The 27,478-nt window shown below is 39.2% G+C and overlaps 1 protein-coding gene across 1 annotated transcript; it reads left to right on the top strand.

Moving 5' to 3' along the window:
- Positions 1-413: 413 nt before the first annotated feature.
- Positions 414-27,426, top strand: rell1 (RELT like 1). Its single transcript, XM_074662354.1, has 6 exons — positions 414-641; positions 10,525-10,749; positions 15,750-15,821; positions 20,421-20,475; positions 24,074-24,319; positions 27,207-27,426. The coding sequence occupies exons 1-6, from the start codon at positions 620-622 to the stop codon at positions 27,424-27,426; spliced, it is 840 nt and encodes a 279-aa protein (XP_074518455.1). The 5' UTR covers positions 414-619.
- Positions 27,427-27,478: the final 52 nt, after the last annotated feature.

Below are 27,478 nucleotides of genomic sequence, written 5' to 3'. Positions count from 1 at the left end.
TTTTCTATGAATTATGCACAACAATCTGATCCTTTTCTATTTTGATTTGTAGAAAACAAATGCTTATGCTTTCCGTGTACCTAGCTTAAAAAAACCCTGCTTCAATTGGGTTAAGTTTGGGTAAAAGTAGCATTAACCAGCTAGCTTGTGAATTGTACACTTGTAATCAAAAACTTCATCTTAAACTAGCGGTATTATAGATAATAGTTAGTATTAGTGGACTTATTTTGAATTCTTGTGTCAGTTTTGTTTTCATTTTAACCATTTAATAACAGAAGGACGAGTGAACAAATTTGAAACCACAAAAGTTTAAAATTATACTAAAAAACCGCCATTTTTTCAAATGGCCAACGAACGCGGAAGTAGTACTCGGGGTATCATCTCGCCCCTCCTTTCCCGTGTCTGCTCCTCTCCGTGAGAGGAGGGAATACCACTTTAAGAGTAGGGCGTATCCACTTTTGAAGAATTAGGAAATGCGTTGATGTTTGGAAGAAGTCCCTCCTTTACTTTTAGTTTTACCGACCACGGTAACCACTGACCGTCCAGAGTTACTGTGTGCAGCCGCCTGACGGATTCATCACTCCCCGGACCCAGCAGCCTGTCACGGTCCACACCGTCAATGGCTGATTCAACCGTCACGAGTAAGTTTTCTGTTCTCTCTTCTTGAGCATTTTTTAGACTAGAAAAACGTGACTCTAGTAAAGACAGGCTTAAATATCACCCCAGGAGAAGTTTTCCTTCATTCCAAAACGGTCTGAGTTACCTGAGACTATTTTCTCACCGTGCATCTCAAATGTGAAGTCAGGTTGAGGAAAGTTACAGCAGGAGGCTGCCGTCGGACTGTGACGGTTTTCAAATTTAGGAAGACAGCCAGCATTGACAGGAGGAAATACGTGTACAGCATCCATTCAAGGATAAATTCAACTGAAACTCCAAACGTACTTTTTCATATACACGAAAACTCCTCTCTGTGAAGTTGTTAAATTGTTCCTTTACTCCTTTTGAATCTACTGAACTAACTCCCATACCCTAGTTTATGCACTTCTTTGCTTCATAAACTTATTTCTCTTAAAAGTAAAGAGTCAGTTAAGACAAAAGTTACACTAATAGTTTTAACTGTAATGTGTTAGGCATAAACCTGCTTTTTAATGCACTGTGGCAATCTGAAACAACATTACATAACATTTAAAATATAGTTCCATAAGTGATGAGTTTTACAAATACAAGCTAACCTTGTATCAGGATGTTGTGTTTAGCAATACCACACTGGTACTAGTCAAAATTCATTCATTTTTAAAATTATTGTTATTATTTTTAGTTTTAAAGATACTTCTAGTCATTCTGCTGTCTTTTAAATTTTTTTTTTTTATGTGTATACAAAGACTAAGAATAGGTTTTATATTAGCGCTCCTGAATTTGTAATTGATTGTCATTGACCTGCCACTTATTTTCTTTTTTCTTGTCTTTCTCAGTCCCGTTTTGTGCTGTTCTATTTTTGTTTTTGTTTTAATTTGTATGAGAGGATCCCAAGAAGAGTAGTTGCTACTCAAGTTGTGACTAATGAGGATCCAAATAAACAATAAACAATACTTATAATCAGTTGGGGCCAGGGGGCATGCTCCACATGCGCTAATGTGCCTGCTTGGGAGCCAAAATGAGCGCTAATGTGCCTTCTTGGAAGCCAAAACATGCACCCAAGTGCCTGCTTGGAGACAAAGTGCATGCGTAAGTACCTACTTCAGAGCAAAAATGAGCACTAAAGTGCCTACTTAGGAGCCAAGTAAAGCCTGCTTGGGGCAAAACTTGTGCTAAAGTTCCCATTTGAGGGTTAAAGTGTGCGCTAAAGTGCCTGCCTGGTTGTAAAAACACTCTAAACTTCCCCTCTTGTCTGGTCAAAACATGATAAACTGCCCACTTCAGTGGCAATTAAAGTTGATTCTTCCTTTTTTATCACAATCCTTGACAACATATCAAAAAAATAGAAACAGCAACAGTATTGTAGTATCTACTTGATTTGCCTTCCTCTCTCCTTGGTACCTTTCCTTTATTGTCTGAAACTCTTCTAAGACTTTGTTTATATATCATGTGTAAAAAAGGATATAGCTGTGTTTGCTTTGAGAAACATTAAGTGTTCTATTTGAGTCTATGCCGATGATGCTTCGGTTTTCTCCCTAACCTTTCCAAACACTGGGCCTGGTTCCATTTTCCATGGAGAGTCCAGAGGAGTGTGGGGCTTGCGAAAGGCCAAGGCTGAGTCCTCCTGCTCATTTAATTAGAGAAAGTCACACACACTGCAATGTGTCTCATGTGTGTGTGTGTGTGAGAGTCCTAGCAGCACAAGCTGGTGGTATGTCTGATAGCTGGAGGGTGGCAAAGACTTTCCCCACCATATAGATAGTATTTGAAGTACGACACATTTCAGCTAACTTAACATTAACGCTGATACAGTAAAATAAAATGAAGTGGGATAAATTGTAGCAGCCTGAACAAGTCAAGGTCATCAGATATGGATCTTGGGGGGCCTCAAACACCAAGGTCTGCCCCAAATTCTGCCTGTGACAGGTCTCTGGTAGACTGGCCAATCAAAGGGAAGGGGGTTTGTGGAGTGGGGAGTCTTAAAGAGACAGCAGCTAAATTAAGTATTTCAGACAGAGGCTGCAGTTATGGTTTTTTAAAAAACACCATAGTGGGAAAAATAAACACTTAGCCTTCCCTCTCTTTAAATCAAACAGAGTAGTTTCCTTCTATTCAGTAATCTAAAGTAAACATGCGATGTCAAGTTCCACGTGTGACATTTTTCAGACACATACTTCAGCTGTCGCTGCTCCACGCCGCTGGTGTTGATGAGGTTACGTAACAGGCGAAGCCTCTTCAGTGGCATCATCACTCACATTGAGCTACATTATTAAGGTTGCCACAGCGGGGATTTCCGTTATTGCTGCGTCTTGGGGTCATTAAGGAGCTATTCCTGCCTCTCATGTGGAGTGGGATCATTAATTGATACATTAATGAAAAAATCTCAAGAGATGGTTTGAGAAATGAAGTCACTTTTAAACTGAAACAGACTAAATTCACCAACTCCATCTCCTAAGTTTGTTGCTTTTCTCTGAGTCGCCCATTAGACATTTTTGAACTACTTCCTCATGCTTCTTCAACAGTTCTCTGGAAAAGCTCCAGAAGGTTTTACAAAAGGTGAATTTAAGATTTTCCGCTTTCTGATCATGATGCAGCATGAGAATGCTGTTAAGCAACATGACAAGTGCTTGCATGTTAACATCTCATAATCTAATTCTGTTTAATACCACAACAATCAAGGAGGGAAAAAGCTGAATAGGCACGTACAGCTGCTACATGAATGAGCTTTTGCGGTTAGGTCGACAGAGCTGTCACTAAAAAGTTTATATCAGCGTGCGTCAGATTTGTGATCTTGACTGCTCATGGTTTCCTGAGTTATGAGGAAATACGTAAGCCACAGATACTCTGAAGTCTTTAACCAGTTCAACATTTAGTGTTTAGCTGCAGGCCACAAATTCTAAACCGACTGTGTTCGCTGTCAGAAACACCTTGTTTCTTGTCGCTGTATGATCAGTTAGTAGTTGACTGACAGTTATATATTTAAATTTATAGCTTTTTTTTAGTGCTGTTGGGCCACCACTACTCCTTTAATTTATCCCAAAACAAATTAAAGAGGGAGTAGTTTGCTTATTTTTAAAGCTTTGTGCTTCCTGGGTAAATAAAGGTTTGATAATAACAACTAAAAAGGACTTAGCATATAGTGATTGTCACAAACACTTTAGTCCGACTTTAATGTTATACTCCCTTTCAGCAGACTGTCTGCTACAATTTGGTGTTAGTTGCAGGATTGTACGATAATTTGTTTCCTGAAAGTGTTGAAAATTACGATGAACCAGTACATATTTCATAATCCAGATCTTAGTATCCAGAATGTTGCCAGGATCTGGATCGTACTTTTACATCTGTCAGAAATTATGGTGACCTTGTCTTGTATTGTTTCGCAAAGCAATCCGTCCATTTATGGTGGAGTTATATTCACATATGGTGAAAACTGCCCTATCTCACAATGATAAAGAATTCTTTAAAAAGGTCCTAGATCCAGACATTGACTCAGATCACCTCCAAAATTTAATCACTTCTTCCTTATACCATTTTGAATATTTCCTGAAAATTTCATCAAGATCTGTTCATAAATTTTTGAGTTATGTTGTTCACAGACAAACAAACAAACTCTCCCAAAAACATAACCTCTTTGGCAGATGTAATAATAGTAGTTCAAAAATGTTGCCTGAAACGCTTCATTTGGCTACTGTCCCTTTAAGGCACCCTGCTTCATAAACCCCCTACTTTCTGATTGGCCAGCTTTCTGGGGGCCTTTTGGAGGGGAAGTCTTATGGAGATCTAATGGAGATTTTATGCTAATTTTAGAATGGACTATTAATGGACAGTTTTATAGGGATTTCTTTAACATATGAATATGTTGCGGTTTGAAAATCTGCAAATGTTACTTGTATCTATGTTGAAAATATTGAAAAGCAAAATACCCCCTCTTTACGCCTTGTTAGCTAGTGCACAGAATAAATGTTTTTTATATCAAATGTGTTTGAAAATATCTACTAGAAAAAGTTTAGATATTCAAAATTTTTGATCTGTGTTTTCTAGACCTTTCCTCAGACCTACGCTCGATGCCTTGGATCTCTTACGACAAGAAAACTCAGAATGAGAAATGGTTGTCTTGCTCTGTGTTTCCCAAAGACTGATGTCTTGATGGACGATGTTGTTAAAAAAGGAAGGAGAGGCCATTGACTGGCCAAACATTGGTCAACAACAAGACGCCGTACAGTTCCCACATCCTCTTTCTGCCTTCTAAGATGAGTGTGTCGAGGGGAGTAATGCAGTTACAAATAGTCAAGGGTCAGATTACTAACTGGATGTAGCTGAGAGAGAAGACTCACACCATCATTCTCATCTGATCTTCTGTTTTGAAAGATAAAGCCAAAGAGCAACAAAAGAAACAAGACACCATTTGGGCACACAGCGTGATTTCTGGTGTCATGAGGTTTTTTTGCTGACATCAGCAGACAGGAACATCCTCTCCACTGAGATCCTCTTTGGCACTGTTGGGCTTTCATGTAAAACACAAGCAGTATTTTATAGACTTTGCTTTCATCATATTTAATAGTCTAAGTACACTCCCCCCTTGAAAGTTTTTTTGGAAATCAAATCGATCACACTCGTCTTTTTAAGAGTCTGTAAACGCCAGACGTCGATAACTCAGGCAGACACAACTCAAGAAGTAAATCCCCATAAAACTGCAGGAAATTAAACTGCTGCAACAGTAATGCTGACCTATTCAGCCTGGGCTCGGCTCCAGCGGATGTCTCAGTTAAAGCGTTTGACACTGCAGACAGAAATACTTTGGCCCGTACTTCAGGGAAAACCTCTTCGGTGATGGTGTTGGGGAGTTTGGCGGGGGGCCACTCATCTTATCACTGTTTACCTGTTGGAGTCCTCAGGACAGCAGCTTGACACCTGCTCCTCTGTGTGTGTAGGAAGTGTAGGCTGTATACTATGATGTTTCACAATAACGAGGTAGGTAGTACGATATAAAACGACAACACAATGCGTAACTAGCAAAATAGGGTTGTCATTTGACTAAGATTTGCGCTCCAGTGTGATTCAAATAAAAAACTAGAAATGTTAGCTTTTAGCTGGTTGAACAACTTTTAAATGTTTTTGTTCCTATGGCCAAAAAACTGAGGCTACCATTGGTTTTAACCAATCACAATGACAGGACGAATCATGCAATGCAGCACAGTTTGGCATATTTTGATCTAGAAAAGGAGGAGATGCAGTTGTGTCTGGTTAAAGGTAGGGTCTGCAGGAGTTTTCGTTACTTGTCAGTAACACAGCATTAAAATTAGGCTCCTCCCCCTTGGCTCAGTGCCAGCGGCAGCACATGCCCACTCCCACCCAATCACCCGTAGCGTTGCGTTTCTATGTGGGAGAGATTCGAGAGTCTTGCACCTGTGTTCGCATGCTAGTTCAAGCTAATATATTAGACTAGAATAAAGGTCCCATATTTTGCTCCTTTTCTGCAGTTTAATATGGATCATTGATGTCTTCATGAAATGGTAGGAACATGTTTTGGTCCAAAAAGCCAATAAATCAAGCACAGCAGCATTGTTTCCAGGCTCTCATAGCCCCTCTGTTCAGAACGCTCTGATTTAGTGGGCGTGACCATCATATGTAAATGAGCCACCGCTGATACCGCCCCGCTCTTCCACGTCACTGAGAGCGGCGCCACAAGCTCCGAATGCACAATGTTTAGAAAATAGCGAAGCTCGTTTACCATAACATTACAGGCTAAAACAACAGACGAACCGCAGCTAGAGTTAGCATCCTGAAGCTAACACAGAGACAGAGGGGACACTAAGGAAAAGCTCTTACATCTGCTCCACAGCACACAGCATTTAAAATACTCACATTTCCAGGGTCCAAGGTTTGTTGGAGGATGGTTGGTAATGCGCCTGGATTCAGGACCAGTCTTTTTGCTAGCCCTCTGTTGGACTGTCCAAAGTTGGAAAAGCAGTCGGTCGTGAAGTGACTAGCACACACATGCACAGTTTTACTGAGTGTATCTGGCACATTTCCTTGATAAATGAACTCAAAACACTTAGTCTTGTCTTCTTCCAAGATGGGAAGCTTGTGCATGGAACTATGTGGCTGTTTACAGCCAAAAACAGAGCAGTGATGGCTCTTCAACAAGGGGAATGGGCGGGGAGGGGGTCTGGGGGTATGCCTGAGATCATATTACTGTCCCTAAATTTGCAAAGTACATACATTTAATGAAATTTTCATGAATAAAAAACAAAATCCCTATCCTTCACTCTTTCACTTCCTGTCCCTTTTAATAAGCCCCACCCCCCAAAGTAAAGGTGTTCAATCAAAGCCTAAAAGTTGCCTTGAATTTGTCAGGATTTAAGACTTTAACAGCCTCCCTCTGCATGAATCTGAGCCTGTGATGTGGCATGTGTCTCAGACATCCCTCTGAGGACTTTCATCACCAGCTCTGGTTGCTAAGAGATTTATGACTCATCCCCAAAATCCTCCTCAAGGACTCGTTTCCACCCATTCACAGGGATGCACTTTCTTCTTCTTTTCAGCACAGTCCTCTTATCCTGCCATGGTTACTTGAGTGTCTTTTTGAAATGCATGATGGGACAGTGTCAGCGTGTTCACGTCTACATGCACACAGCAGCAGTCGTTCACAGGATGGTCAGCAGGCAGACAATGGCCTCTATCAGTGTGTTTTCAGTCTGCTGCACCAGAGAAAGCTGGGACAATGGGAGAGCACTGATGCCTGTGTGCATCAGGAGGCTCATGGTTAGGTATGCAGACACATACAGAGCTGTGGTATGTTTCAAACTGGCAGGAACATGTGATTGGATACATTCAAGGCACCATTCAAACAGTAATCAGCCTTCCTGACTCTATATGTATGTGTGTGTGTGTGTGTGTGTGTGTGTGTGTTTGACTCACACTCACACACTCTGATGTGGACAGGAGAGCAGACAAAAGCTCTCTTGTGTGTCGTCCTGGAATGTCTCACGTGGTGCAGAGCCAGGGGAGCTCTCGCCTATAACTCACCACAGGTCACAGTCCACCCTTTGACCTTTGACCTGACCGGGCTCAAGACGTTAGATCCAGATTGTCAAATCTAGAGTCTCGCATTCACTTTGTTTTGGAGCCATTTCTGACTTGATATCTGAGTTCTGTGACTGATTTAAAGTCTGGCTGAATTCCAGTTGGAGCTCAGTCGTTTGCCATGAGACGTACAGGGGCTTATAGAGCACTCAGATCCACTTTTATTGGTCGCCTGCCAGAGTTGTCTCATACAAAGAAGAGCCAAGCTTATTCTCTGACATGTTTTTGTCCTAACTGCACCTGTGCAAGAAAAAAAAAGGAACTGAAAGCTTACATGCTACATTGTGTGGTTGGCTTTGATGGTGGACACAGGAGCCTAACTGTCAGAAAGAAAAAGGAAAAAAGAGTAGAAGAAAGATAAACAGGTGGGTGATACAGCCAGAGCTAAAGGCTAAAACACATGCTAAAGGCTAACACAGGGGCAAAACTGATTGAAGAGTGAGGTTACGCTAGCTCTGATTAATAGATGACTGGCAGGACATAGCTAACCAGGATTTGCTGAACATAAATGGCTATTGAACTACATAAAAGCTAACAGTGTTAGCTTGTTGTCACATTAGCTTACAGATATGTCAGAGCTCCTGGCTGCCGATAGCACTACATACAGCCGGCTGCTACAACGTTAGCTTGATGTCACGTTTCAAATCGTAGCGCTACATACCTGTACTGACAAATACCTTACCTCTAGGAATGGGTACCTTTCACATTTGAAACGATTCGGTACCGATGCCAGGTACCTGGCAATCAGTATCGTTACTCAAAGGCACCAATTTTCGGTACTTTTGTGCATTTTTGTTGTAAAATATATCAATTTGTTAAATAATAAAATGTAAATTCTTTTCAATTGAACATATTTATTCTTTAATATATAACCTTGCAATGTTGTGTTCATGTCCAGCATGAAAAATTGCCTACTCTTCCACTCCCTCACAGTCACAAGGATGCATTTAGATACCTAAACCTGTTACATTTCGATTATACGTGAATTGGTACCTGGTACTTTTGACAGAATTTGATCGGTACCTATACTTATCTCACTAACGTTACACATTACAGACATGTCTTAGAGCACTGGACTGCTAGCTGCACTAAATATAAACAGCTACTAAACTACTTACAAACTGACAGTGTTTACTTGTTGTTATGTTAGCCTACAGATACGTCGGAGCACCGGGCTAACATATAGCCGGCTGCTGCAACGTTTGCTTGATGTCACATTTCAGACTGCAGCGCTACGTAACTGTACTGATGAATACCTTACCTTAATGCGTCATATCCAGTAAAAAGTTGTCTTGAACAAAGAAAATTTGTTTTGATCTGATCTCCATTTATCCCAAAACGAAGACATGCCTTACTAAAAGCAATTTAAGACAGTGTGGGGAGACTCCAGGCCACAAGGTGGCGAGGGAGTGCAATTAAAATAGGTTCTCCTCATTGCAAAACCGATATGTCAGGATTTTTTGTTTCACAATATCAATATCCAGATTCTTTGTTATAAATAAATTTGTTTTTTCAAATATAAATTCTTCATTTTAGTCTTTGTTTCAAAACTTGATTGGAAAAAGTCCCACTTTTCTCCAGCAGAGGGCAAAATGTTTCTCACTGAGTCACGTGACGTGCATTTCTTGGGAAAATATGGCTCCTGGTATAGTCTGTAGATACTGTTATCATTTAACATTTTCACATGGTCTGGTGTTAAAAAAGCAAACTTAAAATCGTAAATATCGAAGAATCGCAATTTGAATCAAATTGGCACCCAAAAATCGGAATAGAATCAAAATGCGAGAATAGCATATCGTCCCAGCTCTAATGTTTACCCCCGGTATGATGAATAACTTTATTGGAAAAGCCTAGCTCTTAAATGGCACACACTGCACTAAGAGTGTTAATTTTTTAAATAGTGTTGTTGTTGAGGAGATATTAAAATTCAGAGTTTGCCCAATCAGTGGCACAGCTCATCTGATTGACAAGCTGTAGCTGCTAGCATAAGGACGCCTTAACCCCACCTTTTATCCTCCTGCTTCCTCGGTCAAAGCTAGGTTGGCATTTCTACATATTTAAAAAAAAAAAGAAACATTGCAAGACTCATCTTTTGAAATAAACAGCCTGTATTGCTTCTAAATTGATCAGTTTATTTTGATTCTGCTTAAATAAAGAAATGTTTTGAAAGCACAACTGATATTTAAGTCTATGTTATCTGGCCAATACAGGCTGACCACAGATATTTTTGACTGAGAGTTTTTCATCAACTATGCAAGTAGTTTCAAAAGTGGCATTTTCCTACTCTAAAAATATGTTTTATTGGCTCCAGATTAGGAAAAAGTGTCTTATATTCTCTTTAAAGCTTGTTTTAGTATTGATCTTAATATCAGTCACCATTCAGAAAACGCCTCAGACTCTAAGATTTGTCTGAACTTGTTTGAAATAGTGAAAAAGGTTCTGCGTGCTGTGCTCATGAGCTGCACTTCACATCTTTCCCCTGAGTGCTGAGGCACCCTGCTGGGTCTAAAGTCTGCTGTGTGGGTGGGTGGACAGATGGGAGTGGGAGAAGGAAGCTTTGGTTGTAAAATGTATGATATTTTGCTCTTTTTGCTGCCACTGAAAAAATTAACAGCTCTGCTGGAAGGAGTCCGTGATGCCTGGCCTGGCGTGACTCGATGGGTTGAATATGAAATCTCTGTCATGTTGCAGCTGACATTTAAACCCCGTCAGCTGCTCACCGAGGGCATCAGGTTACAATCACAAGCGCCCAGTGTTATTCAAATAATCAAGTCTAATTCCTCCTCTCCTTTTATCCTCCAGCGGGTCCGAATGCGACAGTAACAGGAGGTGGTGGTGGTGGAGGAGGAGGCGGCGGGGACTACTTTGCCTTCGTCGTGGTGCCTGTTTTCTTCCTCCTGGGCCTGCTGGGGGTGGTCATCTGCCACGTGTTGAAGAGGAAGGGCTACCGGTGCACCACTGAGGCCCAGGATGGGGAGGAGGAGGAGTGTGTGGAGGAAGAGGAGAAGGACCTTGAGATGGGAGGAGGTGAGGAAGGAGTGGAGGCGTCTGCTGAAAGACAATGTGTCATAGTCTTACACATTGTTACGATTAGCTTTACGTGTTTATTACATCTTCATACAGAGCACACCCTGGATTATTGCTCAGACGGGCTTGTGGTAATCTGAGTGGATGAATAAGAGATTAGAGAAGAAAAAGGAGGGAAAAGATGACAAATCAACCCTCCAGATGCTGATTTCTGGTACTGATCAACACAGGAATGAGTCTTTAAATCGTCATCAATAAAGTTAATCACTAACGTGGTGAACGGAAGCTGATGCTTTAAGACGCATTTAACGTAATGACATAAATTGGGAGCTTATCTGTGGTAATCTTGATGTTATGCAAACAGGTTTTATCAGCCTTATGTTACCTTTTCACGTCTACTTCCTTTAACTAAACAAAAAGTCTGAGTATTGAAAACAGAACTCTGTTGGAGTGTTTGCCAGACAGATTTCTATTAATGATTTAAGAGGTCAGGAAATGATAACCTCAACCAAAATCTGATTCAATGCTCCCATCAACACATTTCCTCTGAACTCTGAAATGTGATCACTCTGACTTTTTAGAAAAGTGGCTCATACTGTCTTCAATTTCCTGTGGCTTTCTCAAACTACTAGTTTCAACATGAAGAAGCAGCAGGAAGATTCTCAGCTCATATTGCTGCTAACAAAAGCAATCTGAGATTTTAAGAATGAAGTTGTCATAACGTGAGTTTATGGAGAAAAAAATCCAAATATTGTAATAGTCGGCTATTTGGCGTAGCAGTGCAGCATTTATTCAAATGATAACGCTAAAATCAACACCGTTAAGTACATTTCCAATCAAGTGCACTTGTTTCACAAAGCAGGACATGGGCAAGAATGACTTTTTTATATTGGAAAAAAAAGAGATTAACTTCAATTAACTTAAATTCTGCAAATAATCAGGATCTACAATGAGCTAAGCGTACAGACGCAACTTATCTAAAAGTATAAGCGGACAAGTGAGTAGAAAAGCTGTGAGAATCCTATATAGATTTGGTGAATTTTCGATTGCAGATCAAAAATGCCATGAATCGCCTTTAACTAGGGATGGAAAAAAAATGAAAAACAAAATACTGTGATTTATTGTTTGTCTATGTGAAAATCAGGATTCAATGTCAATTTTTTTTCAGATTCAAATTCTTCATTTCAGTCTCTTTATAAGCTGGATTAGAAAAAAAGTTACCACTTTTCTCCAGCAGAGGGCAAAATTTTTCTCTCTGACTCACGTGATGTGCATTTTATGGGAACATATGGCTTCTGATAAGGTCTGTAGACATTATCATCATCGTTTAACTTTTTTACATGATCTGGTGTTAAGAAAGGACACTAAAAATCACAAAAGTTGTAAATATCGAAAGAATCGCAATTTCATTGGAATCATAGTATATCGTCCCAGCCCGACCTTTAACTGTCAAAACTCTGTGATTAATTGAGTATAACAAGAAGCTAACACCATAATTTCTTCAATGCAAAACTTTAGAATGAAGATCAGGAGTATATTTCAGCTCACTCATTTCTTTCCAAAATGAGGGCAAAATGAGGTAAGAATAGCTATATGTTTTCAAAATAGACATAAACTGCTTTAGATTGCAAAATCATGGGATTTTGATCATGCGATTAAGAATGTGCTCAATCAACATTAAAAATAAGCTAACACTTACAAGGTAAGCATACAGGCGCAACTAACCCAGCAATGTCGGTGCACGAAGTGCATTAAAAAAAGCCCTTTGAAAAAAATTTACTGTGCTTGAAATGCAAATGAATTACTGAATTTAAGGTATGCGATTAAAAATGTGATTAATCGCGATCAAAAAATAAATCGTTTGACATCCTTATATTATTCTGTTTAGTTTTAATCTAAATTTCTACAAATTTTGACACATTGAAACTGTTGTAAACAAAATATGATTTCATTCACCATTTGATGAGGGTTTTACTCTTAGGGGCCGTTAATGCGACAACGGTTCTAGGTTGAAACCCAAAAGTTTTGTTGCGTTTCGGCCTTGTGTTTCGGACCTAAAACTCAAACTTTTGTAAACAGCCTCCAGAGTGGAATTTTTCTGAAACAGTTAGCCACTGTTTTCAGTGGAAACGCTACCGTTTTTACGGTCGTCATGGACTACCGTGTTGTGCTTGTGCTGCTCAATCTGCTGAATCTGCTGACTGTCTTTTAACAAAATGAGCATCTGTTGCTCCACTTTTGCACTTAGCATTCGCCCATACACCAGATGATCGGCTCAACTCTACTTCGGTGGAGATCTCCTAAAAGCTGCTTCTGGACAAGGCAGTTATAGCACCAGCTGCAGGCCAGGCATGCTTACTGCAGCGTTTTCAGTCCTCTTGGCGTTTCTGTGTTCATCGCATTTTAGCATTTTCAGATGAAACGTTGTGTAAACGGGGCCTCAGAGTGTTTTGACTGTTGTTTTGAAAGTCAAAACCTTTGATGTGAAACTAGACTTTTGTATCCCTGAATGTGCCCTGTTTCTCCTTTCTGCTGTAGCACTACCTTTGGTTTCCCTTACCCTGGTAAAGTTGATCAAACTCAGTGTTTAAACATCAGAAGTCTCCAAATTAAGACTACTTTACAGAGGGGTTTTTACTGTAGGAGTTTTCATGAAACATATTCTGTTTTTAGCTGCTCAGCCGCAGCACATGACACCTTAAACACCAGTCTAAGCAATCATTAACTTCAGCGTCTGACCTAACCCTCTACAATCTGCCACACTGTAAAACTTATGTGTCAGTTCTGGTTAAAAGCTCAGGAGAAGTCATTTCTTTATGACCGGCAGAGCTTCTCCTTCCATCTGAGGGTGAGTTTCACCATCAGCCATCACGCAATAAAATCACTCCCTGTTCCCACCTGACCTTGAGCACTGACGGTCCTGTGCTACATTCCTGAACTTAATGAGTTTACCGTGTGCCAGGTACCAACATGCTAACACATATTGGTAAAAATTCAGCAGCACAATATGAAGATGTCTTTTTATCTGCAACAAAATCCCTTCATTGTCTGAATTTTTAGGGAGTGGAGAAACCAGGAAGACATTTCTCATTCACACTCATGTTGTGACTCAGCCACTGGCCTGTTATGTAATATGAAACAAAAAAAACTGCAGTTTAATTTCCCTCGGCTCACAATAATGGCTGCAGATTATATTGGATTGCTGTGACCTTTGTGTTTATTTTCCCCACTTTGAAATCAGTAAACTTGATTGTGTTTCCTTTTCCTGCAGCCTTTGTGCCAGATTTTGACAATGAGTAAAGGCACTATCAGTAATTTTTTGCCAACAACTCTGCAGAATAGTCTGTCTTATCTCAAACATCTACCTGTAATGTTTCACCAAACTTGTCTGTTGCTTTCTATTAATTCTCGCTTATTCATAAAGTGTGGGACATATTAGAAAAAGACAAAAATGTAAACCTGGTTTCACTGAGAGCGCTCTGGGGTTTTACCCTCGTGCCTCTGTCAACAGGCCCAACCCTTTCTCTCTCATACGTACAAACAAAAGGACAGAAAAATAAAACACAGCTTGTGTCTTCTTTCCCAGTGATCAGGTTTCCTCTTTTCTTTCTCTGTCTGTGTATTCCTCTATCACAGATCAGTTTCTGTAGTAAGCAGCTCACTTTTCCTCTTTCATTTCTGGAGACACATGAAGTCAGCACTGTAATAAGTTGCTGAAAGGTTTTAGGTTCATCAGCAGAGAGAACAAAAAAGCAGGAAGCTGTAGGAAGTGCCTCCTGGGGGTGTGTGCAGTGTGTAAGGGTCATATCCAGCTGTTCTGTGTCTATGGACTACAATATATAAACACATTTTGCGTCCCAATAAATATGTAAAAATCTGAAACTGCTGCAGTAGTGAAATAAAAAAGAATATCACTAATATCAATACAGCAAATTTAATCTTGACTTTTGGTCAGGTTGCTTTCTTGTTGAAATCAATTTTCTAACATAACTTAAATGTCTTATGCATTTTTGATATAATTTTAATAAATATAATTTTAGAGCTAAAAGTGTGTATATATATATATATATATATATATGTATATATATATATATATATATACACACACACACACACACACACACACACACACATATATATACATATATATATATATATATATATATATATATGTATATATATATATATATATATATATATATATATATATATATATATATATATATATATATATATATATATATGTATATATGTATATATATATATATATATATATATATATATATATATATATATATATATATATATATATATATATAAAAATTTGTAACTATTGATAAAACCATCTGTTGCAATATTGTCTCTAATGGAGTCTCCTTCACTTTTGGAGGCAGCCCTGGTGGACACTTGAGGAACTGCAGTTTTGCACACTTAAACATTGGCATTTTTGTCCTCAAAATACTAAATGCGGAAACGCTTAACTGCATTGAAATTGTTGTAAATTTTAGAGCTGGAAGCGGAAAAAAATGCTGTCAGTGGACACAGGCCCTTGTTGTGTTAGTCAGATCTTAGATGCCTCAAGTACTCCACTGATATTCACAGATTAGCAGTTAAAAGCAGGTTAGTTTTGTGTTAATCGAAATTAAGTTTCTGTTTCACTGATTGTTTACATTCTTGTTACAGGTGAACAGTAAAACTATCACAGACGTGTAAACAAATTGTCACATTTACAAGAACTCTTGGGTGCCATGTTTATCGTCCATGTCTCTTTATTGAATATCTTAACAGCCCATTCAGGCACAAGTTTTTTAGGCTAAGTTTAGCTTCCTCCTCCTGATTTACTGTATGTGTAATTGCTAGGTGTCTGTTCAGTGTCAGACTAAATTTAGCCAACGTCTTTGAACTTGTTTAACTTTCTCTGTCGGCGCTCTCACAAAGCTGCCTCAGATAGTTTTCACTTTAAAGACTCTGATGTTGTTTGTTTTCTGTTGGTGTTGCAGATTTTAACGACACCTTCAGCGACAACAATGACACGGTCGGACAGATCGTACGCTACATCATGAAGAATGAAGGTAAGAAGATTTAATCTTTTACTTTTTAAAGCTGTCTTTCTTCAGTAATCCTCTTTCTATGAAGTTGTTCCACCTAGCAGAGTTTTATTGTGTTGACAGGTTCATTGTTACTTTACAGGCTATTTAGGAAGGAAGTGTGTGTGTGTTTTTATGTTGCAGCAGAGGTGTGTGTTTATTGTTCATGTGGGAAACAGGAATCAGAGTTTCATTGAAGTTCAAGTTCAGGACACACCACAGAGGAATTTCACAGCTATCTGCGACGACTGGTTTAATTTACCGGAGTCACATGAGAGCGCTGATTGTGTTCGATTCCCAACAAGTGAGGTAGCGTTGAAGTTTCAGTTTAAGGAGAGGAAATGAGACAGAATTTTATATTTATCATGGCAGGAAATCTTTGGCTGAGCATGTTTGTGTCCCAGAGCAGCCATTTGTTCTTGACAAATTATCTATAGCACTCTAAGATAAGGTCAGAGGCAGGAAGTTAGTGAGAGGACTCGAGGATGAAGGATCGGACAGTTGCTCCTTAAATTCTAACTGGAAGCCACGTCAGCTGTTTTGGAAAAACTGAGCTCCACATCTCTGTCATTTCAAGAGGCATAAGAGCAGAAATGGCTTTCCAAAGCACTCACTTTGTACCACCAAGAGTTTCCACTTACAGTTAAGACTCACTCTGGTTAGGAAAAACTTAACGTCAAGGCTGAAACTTTGCAGCGCAGAGGCAGTTCAGTCCCAGCTCCTACCTTCCAGTTTCCACGAGTTTCTCATCTTTCTTTAGTTGAAAGATAAAAACTCTAGTGCCAGTTGGTGACGTGTCCACAAATTTGTCTCACTCTATCTAAACCTTGCTCACCAGCCTGAAATGAAGGGCAATGTTTTTGCAGCAAAAAGTAAAATTTTGCCACAGTGTCAACAGGAAACAGATGAATAAGGATTGATATGATTGGTTGGCTGTAACAAGAGTTTGTTTGCTCTCTTGTTTTGGGATTTTAAGCTGTTGAATCAAGAATGTGACCCAGCCTGGGAATAAGTGTGAAGCACTGTTGTAAAAAAAAGTACAATACAACTTACTTATAAAAACAGTTTAATGTAACACACTTGTAATAACAGTGTAATAATATATAAATGTAGTGAGATTGACCTTACTACACTTAACAACAGTGGTAACAGTAGAACAATAAAACACTTGTATTATAAGTGTAATAAATACATTTGTAATAACATTGTAATTAACTTAACTGTAAAAAATAAAACACACTCATACTAACGTGAAACAGAGCACACTTATATAAACAATATAAAAAGAAATAACAAGTTGAAAATCCTGACATAGCAATAGTTGACTTTATTACAAATACAGTAATAAAATACACATATAATAACAGTATAACGATCACTTGTAATAACAGTATAATTAGAAACCATGTAATAATGATTAGGGATGGTTACCTTTCACATTTGAAACGATATGGCCTGGTACCTGGCAATCGGTATCGGTACTTAACAATATCAACTTTCGGTACTTTTTGTGTTTATGTGGTTAAAAATAGGGATGTCCTGATATTACATTTTCACTTCCAATACGATATTGATACTGCAGTATTGAGTATTGGCTGATATCAATCCGATCCAATATCAGCATTAAACATGCATACTTTTATTACGTATTATGTAGTATGTCTGTCATGTTAGAAAAGGCTTGATTAAGTGATATTATTCAAACAGAGAACAGTAGTCAGCAACAGTAGGTATGAGGAAAAACTGACCCATTTATTTATTTAACCAATGTGTAACAGAAACTGCTTATATCGAAGATTTTAGGTGCATTCCGATACGATACCGATACTTGTTTTTTTGCTAAAATCGGACCGATATCTGACATCAGTATTGGACTGGGACACCTCTAGTTAAAAATATAAATGTGTTTATTAATTTTTTTTTTTTCAATTTTACATATTTATTCTTTAATATACAAACTTGCATTGCTGTGTTCATGTCCAGCATGGACAATCGCCTTCTCTTCCAAATGTCCGGTACCTGGCAATTGGTACTCAACAGTGCCAATTTTTCGGTACTTTTATGTGTTTATGTGGCAATAGGTTTAAATTTGTTTAATAAAAAAACCCTAAGTTTTTCAATTAAAATGTTTTATTCTTCAATATATAACCTTGCAATGCTGTGTTCATGTCCTGCATGGAAATTCCCTTACTCTTCCACTCCCTCACAGTCACAAGGATGCATTCGTGAATCAGTACCTGGTACTTCTGACAGAAGTTAGTCGGTACCTATAACAGTACCTAATTCGGTACCCACCCCTAATAACGCATAGTGTAATAAAATACACATGTAAGAACAGAGAAATACAAAAACACTTGCAATTATGTATTCATTTTATTTTATTTGCATCATAAATTAGAAACAGTTACATTAGCATTAAAAAAAATATGCAAGAAAGTGCTGGAGAGGTATAAAAAAACCTGAAGTTTGGTTATCCAAGATACCTCCCCAAATAGAATAATTAATAGAAATATAAGAAGAAAAAGAAATAAAATTTAGTCAATTGAAAGAAACTCAAAATAACTCAACAACAAAGAACAGGCAAATAAATTAATTATGAGTTAGAACAAAAAGTGGCTTTGGGATCTTGATGTATTATATATGACTTTAGTCCGAACTTAAAATGGTCAGAGATGTAGATGTTTACAAATACAAATTCCAAATCAATGAACCTCTGTAAGTAAAATAAATTGACATTGTGAAGTACGGCAAAGAGGAGTATGAAGTTTATTTGCATGCTTTACAGTTTTCTATAATAAAATTGTAATTAAACTGGGTTTTAAAGGCTGAGTGTATCGTTTGTTTTGCTGTTTTAAGACACATGATGAACTATGATACCTCCCAATCCCCAGTTCATTCATACAAACCTCGAGCTGACTCACCCTCACCGCTGTAGCATCAGTGTTTGTAGAGTTGGACTCCCTGAGCTGTGAGTCACTCTCTCCATGTCAGCATGGTCACATGTTTAAGGATTCAAAAATAAACAGCGTTATTGGAAATCAACCGTCTGTCTCAGCACTGAAGCCTCTGACACAGAAGTGTCAAAGCTTTTTAATTTTAACCCAGAATGGGGCCGCTTTTAAAACCTGGTTCATGTTTTTGAGGGTCCTGATAATGTGGATCACGTGGAGCTATCTGTGCTCGTTATATTTCCACTGGCAGGGACATTTGTTTATGAATAAAAAGAGCAGCTGAGAGGACACTGTGAGTCACAACAGTGTGCTTAATAGCTGAGCTAACACTGCCATCTAGAGGTTAAAATACAGTATAGGCAGAACAGACACATGTCCTCTCAGTTCTGTCCTATCCATTCTGTATTTGGGAAACAAAAGGTTAGTGTTTGATGTTTATGCTGAAAATTTTGCAGTTTATTATTTAAAACTACTTGGATTATGTTTTTTAATGCTTAAGTAGCTTATTGCTCTGATAAAACGTAGATATGAAAGTTTTATGTGGCAATTTTTGTCAGAGCTGTGTGGTGTCATATCAGTTTTAGTCACACTTAGACTTAAACACAACTTAAAGAGGGGTATCACAGCTTTTCAACGTGGATATAAATGAATAATTCTAGAATGTTTTGCAAGAAATAGATAAATACTTGTTAAGGACACATTTGGAACTCTGTAGGATTTGGAACTCTGGGCTGACCAATCAGAGGGAAGGGGGTTTGTGGGGTGGGGTGCCTTAAAGAGACAGCATCTAAATGAAGTGTTTCAGGCAGAAACTTTTTTCTAACACTGGTTTGAGTTAAATAAACATTTTTTGAGCCGTTAATCATGAAAAGCTACTGAAAAATTAAGGAAAGAATAAAGACAAAAACGATGTAATACCCCTCTTTAAGTTTCTGTTTTCTAATCAGGGACCTCTTACTGCTCTCCTTTTTTTCTGCAGCCATTTCCACTGTTGTTGTGTTTAAATAACCAGAACGAGAGCAGTTTTATTATTCTTTTAGCCTGAAATAAAAAAGTCAAGTCATCTGGGGTCTTCTTGTAAAACCTCCTGCGGTGCCTGAGGATGATATAAGGCTGATACAGGGAGCTAAGAAGGACAAAATTAGTCAGACGTCCTTGCTTGTTGCAGTTATACCAAACATGAACCCCCTGCATGATTCATCCCTTGTTTCCTAAAGGTATGCACAAACTCCTTTATCTCCTGCACGCTCATGCAGATGTCAGTGAATGCATCACAGGTTGTCCGCAGGGAAATTAGGGGTAAAATTATGCAAATCTACGTCTCCATGTTGATGTCTGACTTCATCTACCCGTGCAAAAATCATGACCTTTTGAATTTCCCGAGTCATACTCCAGAGGGTTTTTTTCCTCCGCCTTTGCATCTCCCTCTGAGGTTGTTGTGTGCGTGTGCAATGTGCCGTTTAATTGTGTTAATCCGTTATAGCTATCTTTCAATAAGCGCTCTGCTTTTGAAGTCACTGAAGCGTTTCCGTCTCTAATCCCCAACACCACTTTTATCTCTCCTCTCTGTGCTCCCTCCTCTTCTTTTTTTATCTGCAGAAGTGTTTAACTTTCCCTCTCTCTTCCTTTTCAGCTAACTCAGACGCCCTGAAAGCCATGATTCATGAAAACAGCATCGACTCTGATGGGTGAGTGTGCTTTTCTCTGCCACCTGATGGCAGCATAGGCCTCTGTGAAAACCTGCAAGTGTCAGTTTATCCTGTGGTATGTCTCAACTGTAAATGAAGCACAGGTTTTGGCACTTTTTTCTCATTAATTCTTAAATGAATTTATTTCTTATTCTACCTTATACTCCAAAAAAATCCCAATTTTTATCCTTTCCAGTCTTTAAAATGCAATATCTCACCCTGTTCTCTGCTTTGAGCTTCCATGACACTCCAAACTAAGTTGTGTCTCATCTTACCCATTAAAACCATTTATAGACAGACTGAAAACACCATATTTTTAACTTTTATCATATATAAAGCACATAAAGCAGCCTAACAGGGTTATGTTGTAAACAATAACATAGCGCTAACTCATTTTGCTTACCTCATAGCTACAGTAGGTGGAGTAATAAGCTCTAATCTTCAATATCAAGCAATTTTGTGTATCAACTTCCATTTCTTTTATATGTAGTCTTGTGAAAATGCAAAACAGTATCCTCCAGTGCAGAATTAAAGCAGGGCTTGAGTGCTCAAATGAATCCCTATATTTCTCTGGTGTTTGAGAAATCCCTCATTTCAGCTTCCATCTAAAACACTGTGCTTTAGCTGCTGCCCTTTTGAGACTCCCGGCCAACCTGTGGCTAACGAGCCGCATGTGGCTCTTTGCCTTTCAGTGTGTGGCTCTTTGATCCATTCATCAAAATATATATAAAGCTATTATCAATGTTTGGGTGTACAGGTTGATACTTCAGTTTCAGTTTCTCTTCTCTGGTACGAAATTTCAACACACTTACAAACACAGTTAATCTCATTTTGAGAATTGGAAATGTTTTTTGATTTTCATTTTATGTCATTTCGTTTAAGCGTGAGAGGAAGTATGTTTGTAGTACCACAGTCATTTGGTCAAAAACAAAACTTTGAAACTTTTCTGCATCAAAATTGTGCAGGTAAAGCTGTTTCCACTTCACTAACATTAGCTCAACTTGATGCTAGCTGATGCTAATGTGTCACTTCATTAACTCTATTTTCAAGCTAATCGACAACTTTTAGTGATAGCTCCAGTCAGGACAATTTGATTACACAGCTGATTTTTCTCATTTTAAACAAACTTCTCTGAAGATAAAACTACATGACAAGAACAGGATGTGGTGAAAAATCTAAGATTAGCCATCTTCCCTTTGCTCTGCTTCAAGGAAGAAAAGATGAGCGAGACAGGCAAATAGGCAGACGGGTAAGAGCAAATTGAGTTAGCCGCCTGTGTTTCTCCTCTCTGTCCTCCTGTCATCTTTCTTGTACCCGCTAGGCCACTACACATTGTTCTGGGACAAAAGAGGGAGAGATTAAGAGGGAAAATGTTCTCCTTTGTTGGGAGGAATCAGTGTGGATAAATGGTAGGAGTGTGCATAAGATTAGGTTTTTGAGGTTTTCTGCTCAGTCACTCTCGGTGTTCGCAGAAAAATCTGCAAGCGCACACATTTCCCCTGTGTCACTTTCATGTGTTTAGCTGCTTCAGATCTCCCTCCAAATCTCCTTTTTCATCATATTTCTCTCCTGATTTCCTCCACTTCTTTGTTCCTCTCTTCTTCGGTGCTCCCTCTTTCCTCTCTCCAGCCAGGTTGGGCAGTCTGCCAGTGGATCACTTAGGGAAGGTAGAATAGGGGGAAGAGGGGGTAATTTATGGGACACTTAGAGGGGGGAGACAGACAGGCAGACAGAAAGGAAAGTAAGAAAGGGAGGGAGGAAAAGAGGAGCGAGTGGGGGGAGTGACTGTAGTGTGGCCAGGCCTCGCTATCTCTCCCTCCAGATTTGGTACTTAGCTCGCCTCAGTGCTGCTCTCCACGTCAGTCCTCCAGCATCCTCCTCTCCTCCAACCCTCAGTCCCTTTTCCTGTTTCCTGTTTCCAGGCTCACTTCATCTCCTCTTTGCCGTGTTTGATGACCTCTTGAGGATACAGAGCACGTTTTACGTCATTGCCCACACTGCACATGCAGAGTACACATTTTTGTGCATTTGTGTAAAAAAGGAGAATTTTGCGACTGTTGACAGGTTTACACTGCCAGGAATCAGGAACTTTGAGATGAAATTTAATTTAATGGAACCTGGTACCTACTTTAGTTGATTATCATTTCGGTTAGCTATAAGACATGATACACGGACAACACTGCATTTTTCCACTGCTGGAAACCAGGAACCTTTTACCAGATGGAACCAGGAACCAAGTACAGCAACTACTTTACTAGTTAGTGAATAGAAACTATAGGCTCACAACACTGCATTTTTCTAATGCCAGAAACCCAGAACTAGTTAAAGTTAAAATTTTAGCTAATGGAACAAGGAATCAAATTTTGGTGCGTGTTGTTCCAGGTATCGAACGGGAACGATATACACTACATTTCACGTTGCACCAACAAAACAAATCGGCAACCTTTTGAAGAAACTTGGGGCTGATGGAACTAGAAAAAACATGATTATTATTGTTCAGTTAAGTAAACTTGATCATTAGACTAAAAACTTTACGTTTCTCCACTGCCAGAAACCAGGAACCTTTAGAGGAAACTTCAGTTGATGGATCCAGGACCTAAATTTAGGTGTTTATTGTTCTGGTTAGCAAAACGGGAACAATAGACCCACAATACTGCGTTTTTCAGTGCCTTTTAAAGGGAAACTGTTAACTGATAGAACCAGGAACCAATTTCTTTTGGCTTACTGTCTGCTTCACAAACACAAACTGTTGACATACAGCACCATATGCTGCCACTGCCAGAAACCAAGAACTTGAAGAGAATAGATGCAGCTGGGACCAAAATAAGCTGATTATCTCACCAGGAACCTTTAAAGGAAACTTCAGTTGATGGATCCAGGAACCAAATTTAGGTGATTATTGTTCTGGTAAGCAAAACAGAAACAATAGACCTACAGCGCTGCAAGAATACTATGGAAAACTGACTAAATGCCTGAAATGAAATGCTAAAATACTGGGAAACAAAAACAAAGATCATGAAAAATCAAAGAAAAAATCAAAAACTGAATGTTTGTCAGTGGATTTGCATTAACTCCCCTATAGTGTCATATCACAGCCTCTCCACAAGAGGGCAGACTTTGGTTTCAGAACTTTAATGCCCACAGCCCTGTCTGTGCTCATTTCTGCTGTGGCTCCTCATGACACACATCAGAGATGCACAGTAACTCATTAATAACACACACACACACACACACGCACACACACACACGTTTATTAAAGTTTTATATCAGGGAGCAGAAACTTTGTTTACTCCAGGTTTGTGTGTAAACAATGAGAAGAGCTGCTCTCTGGGGTCATAAAACATTCAAACATAGATCCTCTATAAAAAGACACAGGAAATGAGTCGCGGTAAACACACTCCAGAGATGAAAACAGTGAGAAAGTGGAGAGGAACGGTGTGCTTGACTTCTCATAAACAGTTTGATGTTTGTTTATTTTTAGCTGTTGAGACGTCCAACGTGTCAAGTGATGTCTCACTCCTTTTCATATTTGTGGAACCTTTTATTCCGATGACCTGAGATAGAGTTAACACAGCTAATTACTCCCTTTCTGTTTTAGGCCCCCATTAACTCCAACCTCCCCCGGCACCCCGACCCCTCCCATGACTCCCATATCACCAGGTGCACCCCCAGGAGCCGCCAAGCACACCTGCAACCACCTGCACACGATTGGCGGCCCGGGCACCAAAAACATCTGCACGCGCTGCAGCCAGAAGAAATGGCCGCTGATGAGGAGGCCGTCAGCGCGGAAGTCTGAGCATCGCCGCAGCCACCAGGGGGAGGTCACGGTGCTAGCTGTGGGCAGGTGGGCAGGTGTGTCTGAGTGTGTGTGTGTGAGGGGGAACCAGGAAGTCTTTACGCACAACCTTAAAACATTAACTTTAGCCTTCTTTTCTCAAAATCCTGTGTTGAATTACCGATTGTACCAGTTCTCTGCACTTTGACACCAAACTAACGATCTGGAAACCCAAAGAAGGAAGGGTCAGAGGGAATCCTGGGAAAAAACAAAATACCGTTGTGAGTTTCGTGTGATGCTTCGCTGGTTAACCTGCGATTTGGAACCACTTCCTGTTAAAAATTACACCAAACAGGAGAAAATCCCACACAACCAACCACAGTGTGATATCTAACAGCTTTCTAACATAGTGTTTCAGAGAGATGCCTGGAGCCTTTTGTTGCTTTTACTCCGTCAACATTTAATTCTTTGTTTTGCATTTTATGAGGTAAACTTAAAGCTCCTGTGAGGATTTTTTTCTAGTCATGAAACAGACTGAAATTCATATTGTTTGTTCTCTGTGACCTGCAAAAGCAAATTGGACCATTAGAGACAACACTGACTGTTTCTAAAGGGTTAATTTTCAAGTCTGAATCTGCCGCCTCAGGGTAGGCGTCAGGCGAAGATGTTAACCACATTCTGCAAAAATAGCTGCTCTTGCATTTTCTTATTATTTAAAGTTATTTTTGGGCTTTTATGCCTTTAATTGGACAGGAGAGAGTGGAGTAAACAGGGCAGAAGTGGGGAGTGACATGCAGGAAAGACACCACAGGCTGGATTTGAACCACTAGCGCAAGGGCGTACCTCATGGATTGCGACGTAAACCACGAGGTTCATCTGTGCTCAACATTTGACATAGCACTGCAAGAAGGTGTTTGTTGCAAAACATTCAAGAATATTCAAACAGAATAAATTAAAAAGTGTCAACTGGACAAAAAAGTCCATCATAAACAACAGCTCATAGTCCAGGACTGAGCTGGTCTTCTTCACCAGGCTTGTCTGTGAGTAGCATAATGCTACTCTACCCTCTTGTATTCCCCCTGGTGCTAGGTTAGCATAGCTAGCTTGTCCATCTTATTGGAGATAGATTTTATATTCCCCACATTGATGAATAGAACGACAAGTTGCTCTCGTCTCCTCTTAGTTCTCACTGCAGCACCAGCTCATGGGAAACACCTGCCCTAGCACCAGTTAGCATCAACATGCTACAAGCTGCTAACAGGTGATTTTGTGTGTAAACTATGCAGTCATGGTTACACTTAGGATCTGAGGACCCACACAGGAGCAAGATAAGTAAAAATATCACTGCAGACGCAACCAGTTGGATGTCGGTTACCAACAAATGAGTCATAAAAAATGATGACAGGCTCCAAGTTGCAGGAAAAAAGATGAAAAAAGAACAAGCAGCCATATGGGGGATGCCTGGACACAGCTTTTTGAAAAGGATGAAAATAAAGGAGAAAGGAGAAATAAAAAAAGGACTAAAAAAGTGCAAAAGATGTTCCACTTTGTCCACAAGGGGGCACCAAAACATCAGAAAATGGCAATATTCACAAAATTATAGTTATTTCCAGTTAAAAGGTGATAGAAAGTCACTCCTTTTTTTCTGTAACTCTAGCATAGGGACACTTTTAGATGGTTCTGTGAATGTAGCTAAAAAGTGTCAAATTCAACACTTTAATTAATTATTTTTTTAGACTTTTACTGCCTTTATTTAGAGGAGAAGAAAAATCAAAAACTGATATATCAGGATTTTTTTGTTTGACAATATCAAAATTTGGGATTCTTTATAAAAAAAAAATCATTTTTTTTCAAATTCGAATTCTTTATTTCAGTCTTTGTTTATAAACTGGATTGAAAAAAATTACCAATTTTCTCCAGCAGAGGGCGAAATGTTTCTCTCTGACTCACGTGATGTGCATTTTATGGGAAAATATGGCTCCTTGTATAGTCTGTAGACATTATTATCATCATTAAACTTTTTCACATGGTCTGGTGTTAGAAAAGCAAACCAGAATTTGCAAAAAACAAAAACAAAATATCGAAGAATAGCAATTTAAATCAAAGCAGCACCCCAAAAATCGCAATAGAATAGAATCAAATTTGCCATTTTGAAAGAACTACGTCATCTCTCAGAGTTTATTTGCAGTGTATAATGATTACAAATAAATTCAGACTACTTACTTGAAATTGGGTTTTTAATCATAATGAATAAGAAAAGTCATTTTCATTGTTTTGTTGGCTAATGGGTTTTATTTCAGTAGCAGGAAAAAGCTCTAAGCTAGCAGACTGTACACTGAAAATCAAACTCTTGACTTTGTGCCTCCAAAAAAAAAAACGTGTCCCTGATCTTTAAATCAAAGGAAACATTTCACAGTCCACCAGCGAACCACCATCAAGCAGCGATCCCCTCCTCATCCTTAGCGTCCTGCTGCGAGCTGATTGGGATGCAAAGAGGCTGCTTTCATTTCAGGCCCTGATGAATGAACACATACGCACAGGGTCAACATGACCTGGATACGAATATTCATTTACTGATTTAATTAAAGCTGCTGGAGTGTGTGAGTATGTGTGTGAGTGTGTGTGTGCGGGTGGTTGGAGGGAGGTGTAAACTTAAGGTGAGAGTCATACTGAAGCTGAGTCACGATGTGCTCATTAAAAGACCGTTTTTCTGTGTTTTAGAGGATTAGCCATTAAAATTAGCCACAAATACAGCCCCGAATGCTTTGTTTCATTACAAGCCAGAAAAAAATCCCTCTGGGTTCTCTTTTATGAAGTTTGTTGAAAGAGTTTAACAGTAAACTCTGTCCTTGGTGTATTTTTTCATTTCTGTTTTGATGATTCAGCTCTGCCTCATTCTGGATGCAAAAAAAAACATCCCAAACCCTTTTGTGTTTGTTTGTTCAATCGCTCCCAGGTTCAGGGTGACAAAGATTGAAAAACCAGCGAGGGAGAGGCGGACTCTGTTAATATCAGACTCCAACGGCAGCGTTCCCACGTCTCCTGTGGAGGCGGAGCCAAAGAGCAGGACCACGTCAGAGTCTCAGCAGGTCTGTATCCTGGATATGTGTCTTTTTGTGTCACATCAGTTGGCAAAATATGAAAACATTCATGAGGAAAAATCAAAGAGCAGGTAGGAAAAAATGCCTCAACCGAAATATATTTAATAAAATACAAAAAACAACCTAC

Source organism: Halichoeres trimaculatus, unplaced genomic scaffold, assembly GCF_033239565.1.
Source record: "Halichoeres trimaculatus isolate MK-OKI-2021-1 unplaced genomic scaffold, fHalTri1.1 fHalTri1_scaffold_22, whole genome shotgun sequence".
Taxonomy (NCBI): domain Eukaryota; kingdom Metazoa; phylum Chordata; class Actinopteri; order Labriformes; family Labridae; genus Halichoeres; species Halichoeres trimaculatus.
Note: the sequence above shows the minus strand (reverse complement) of the source record. Positions and strands in the feature narration are given on the sequence as shown.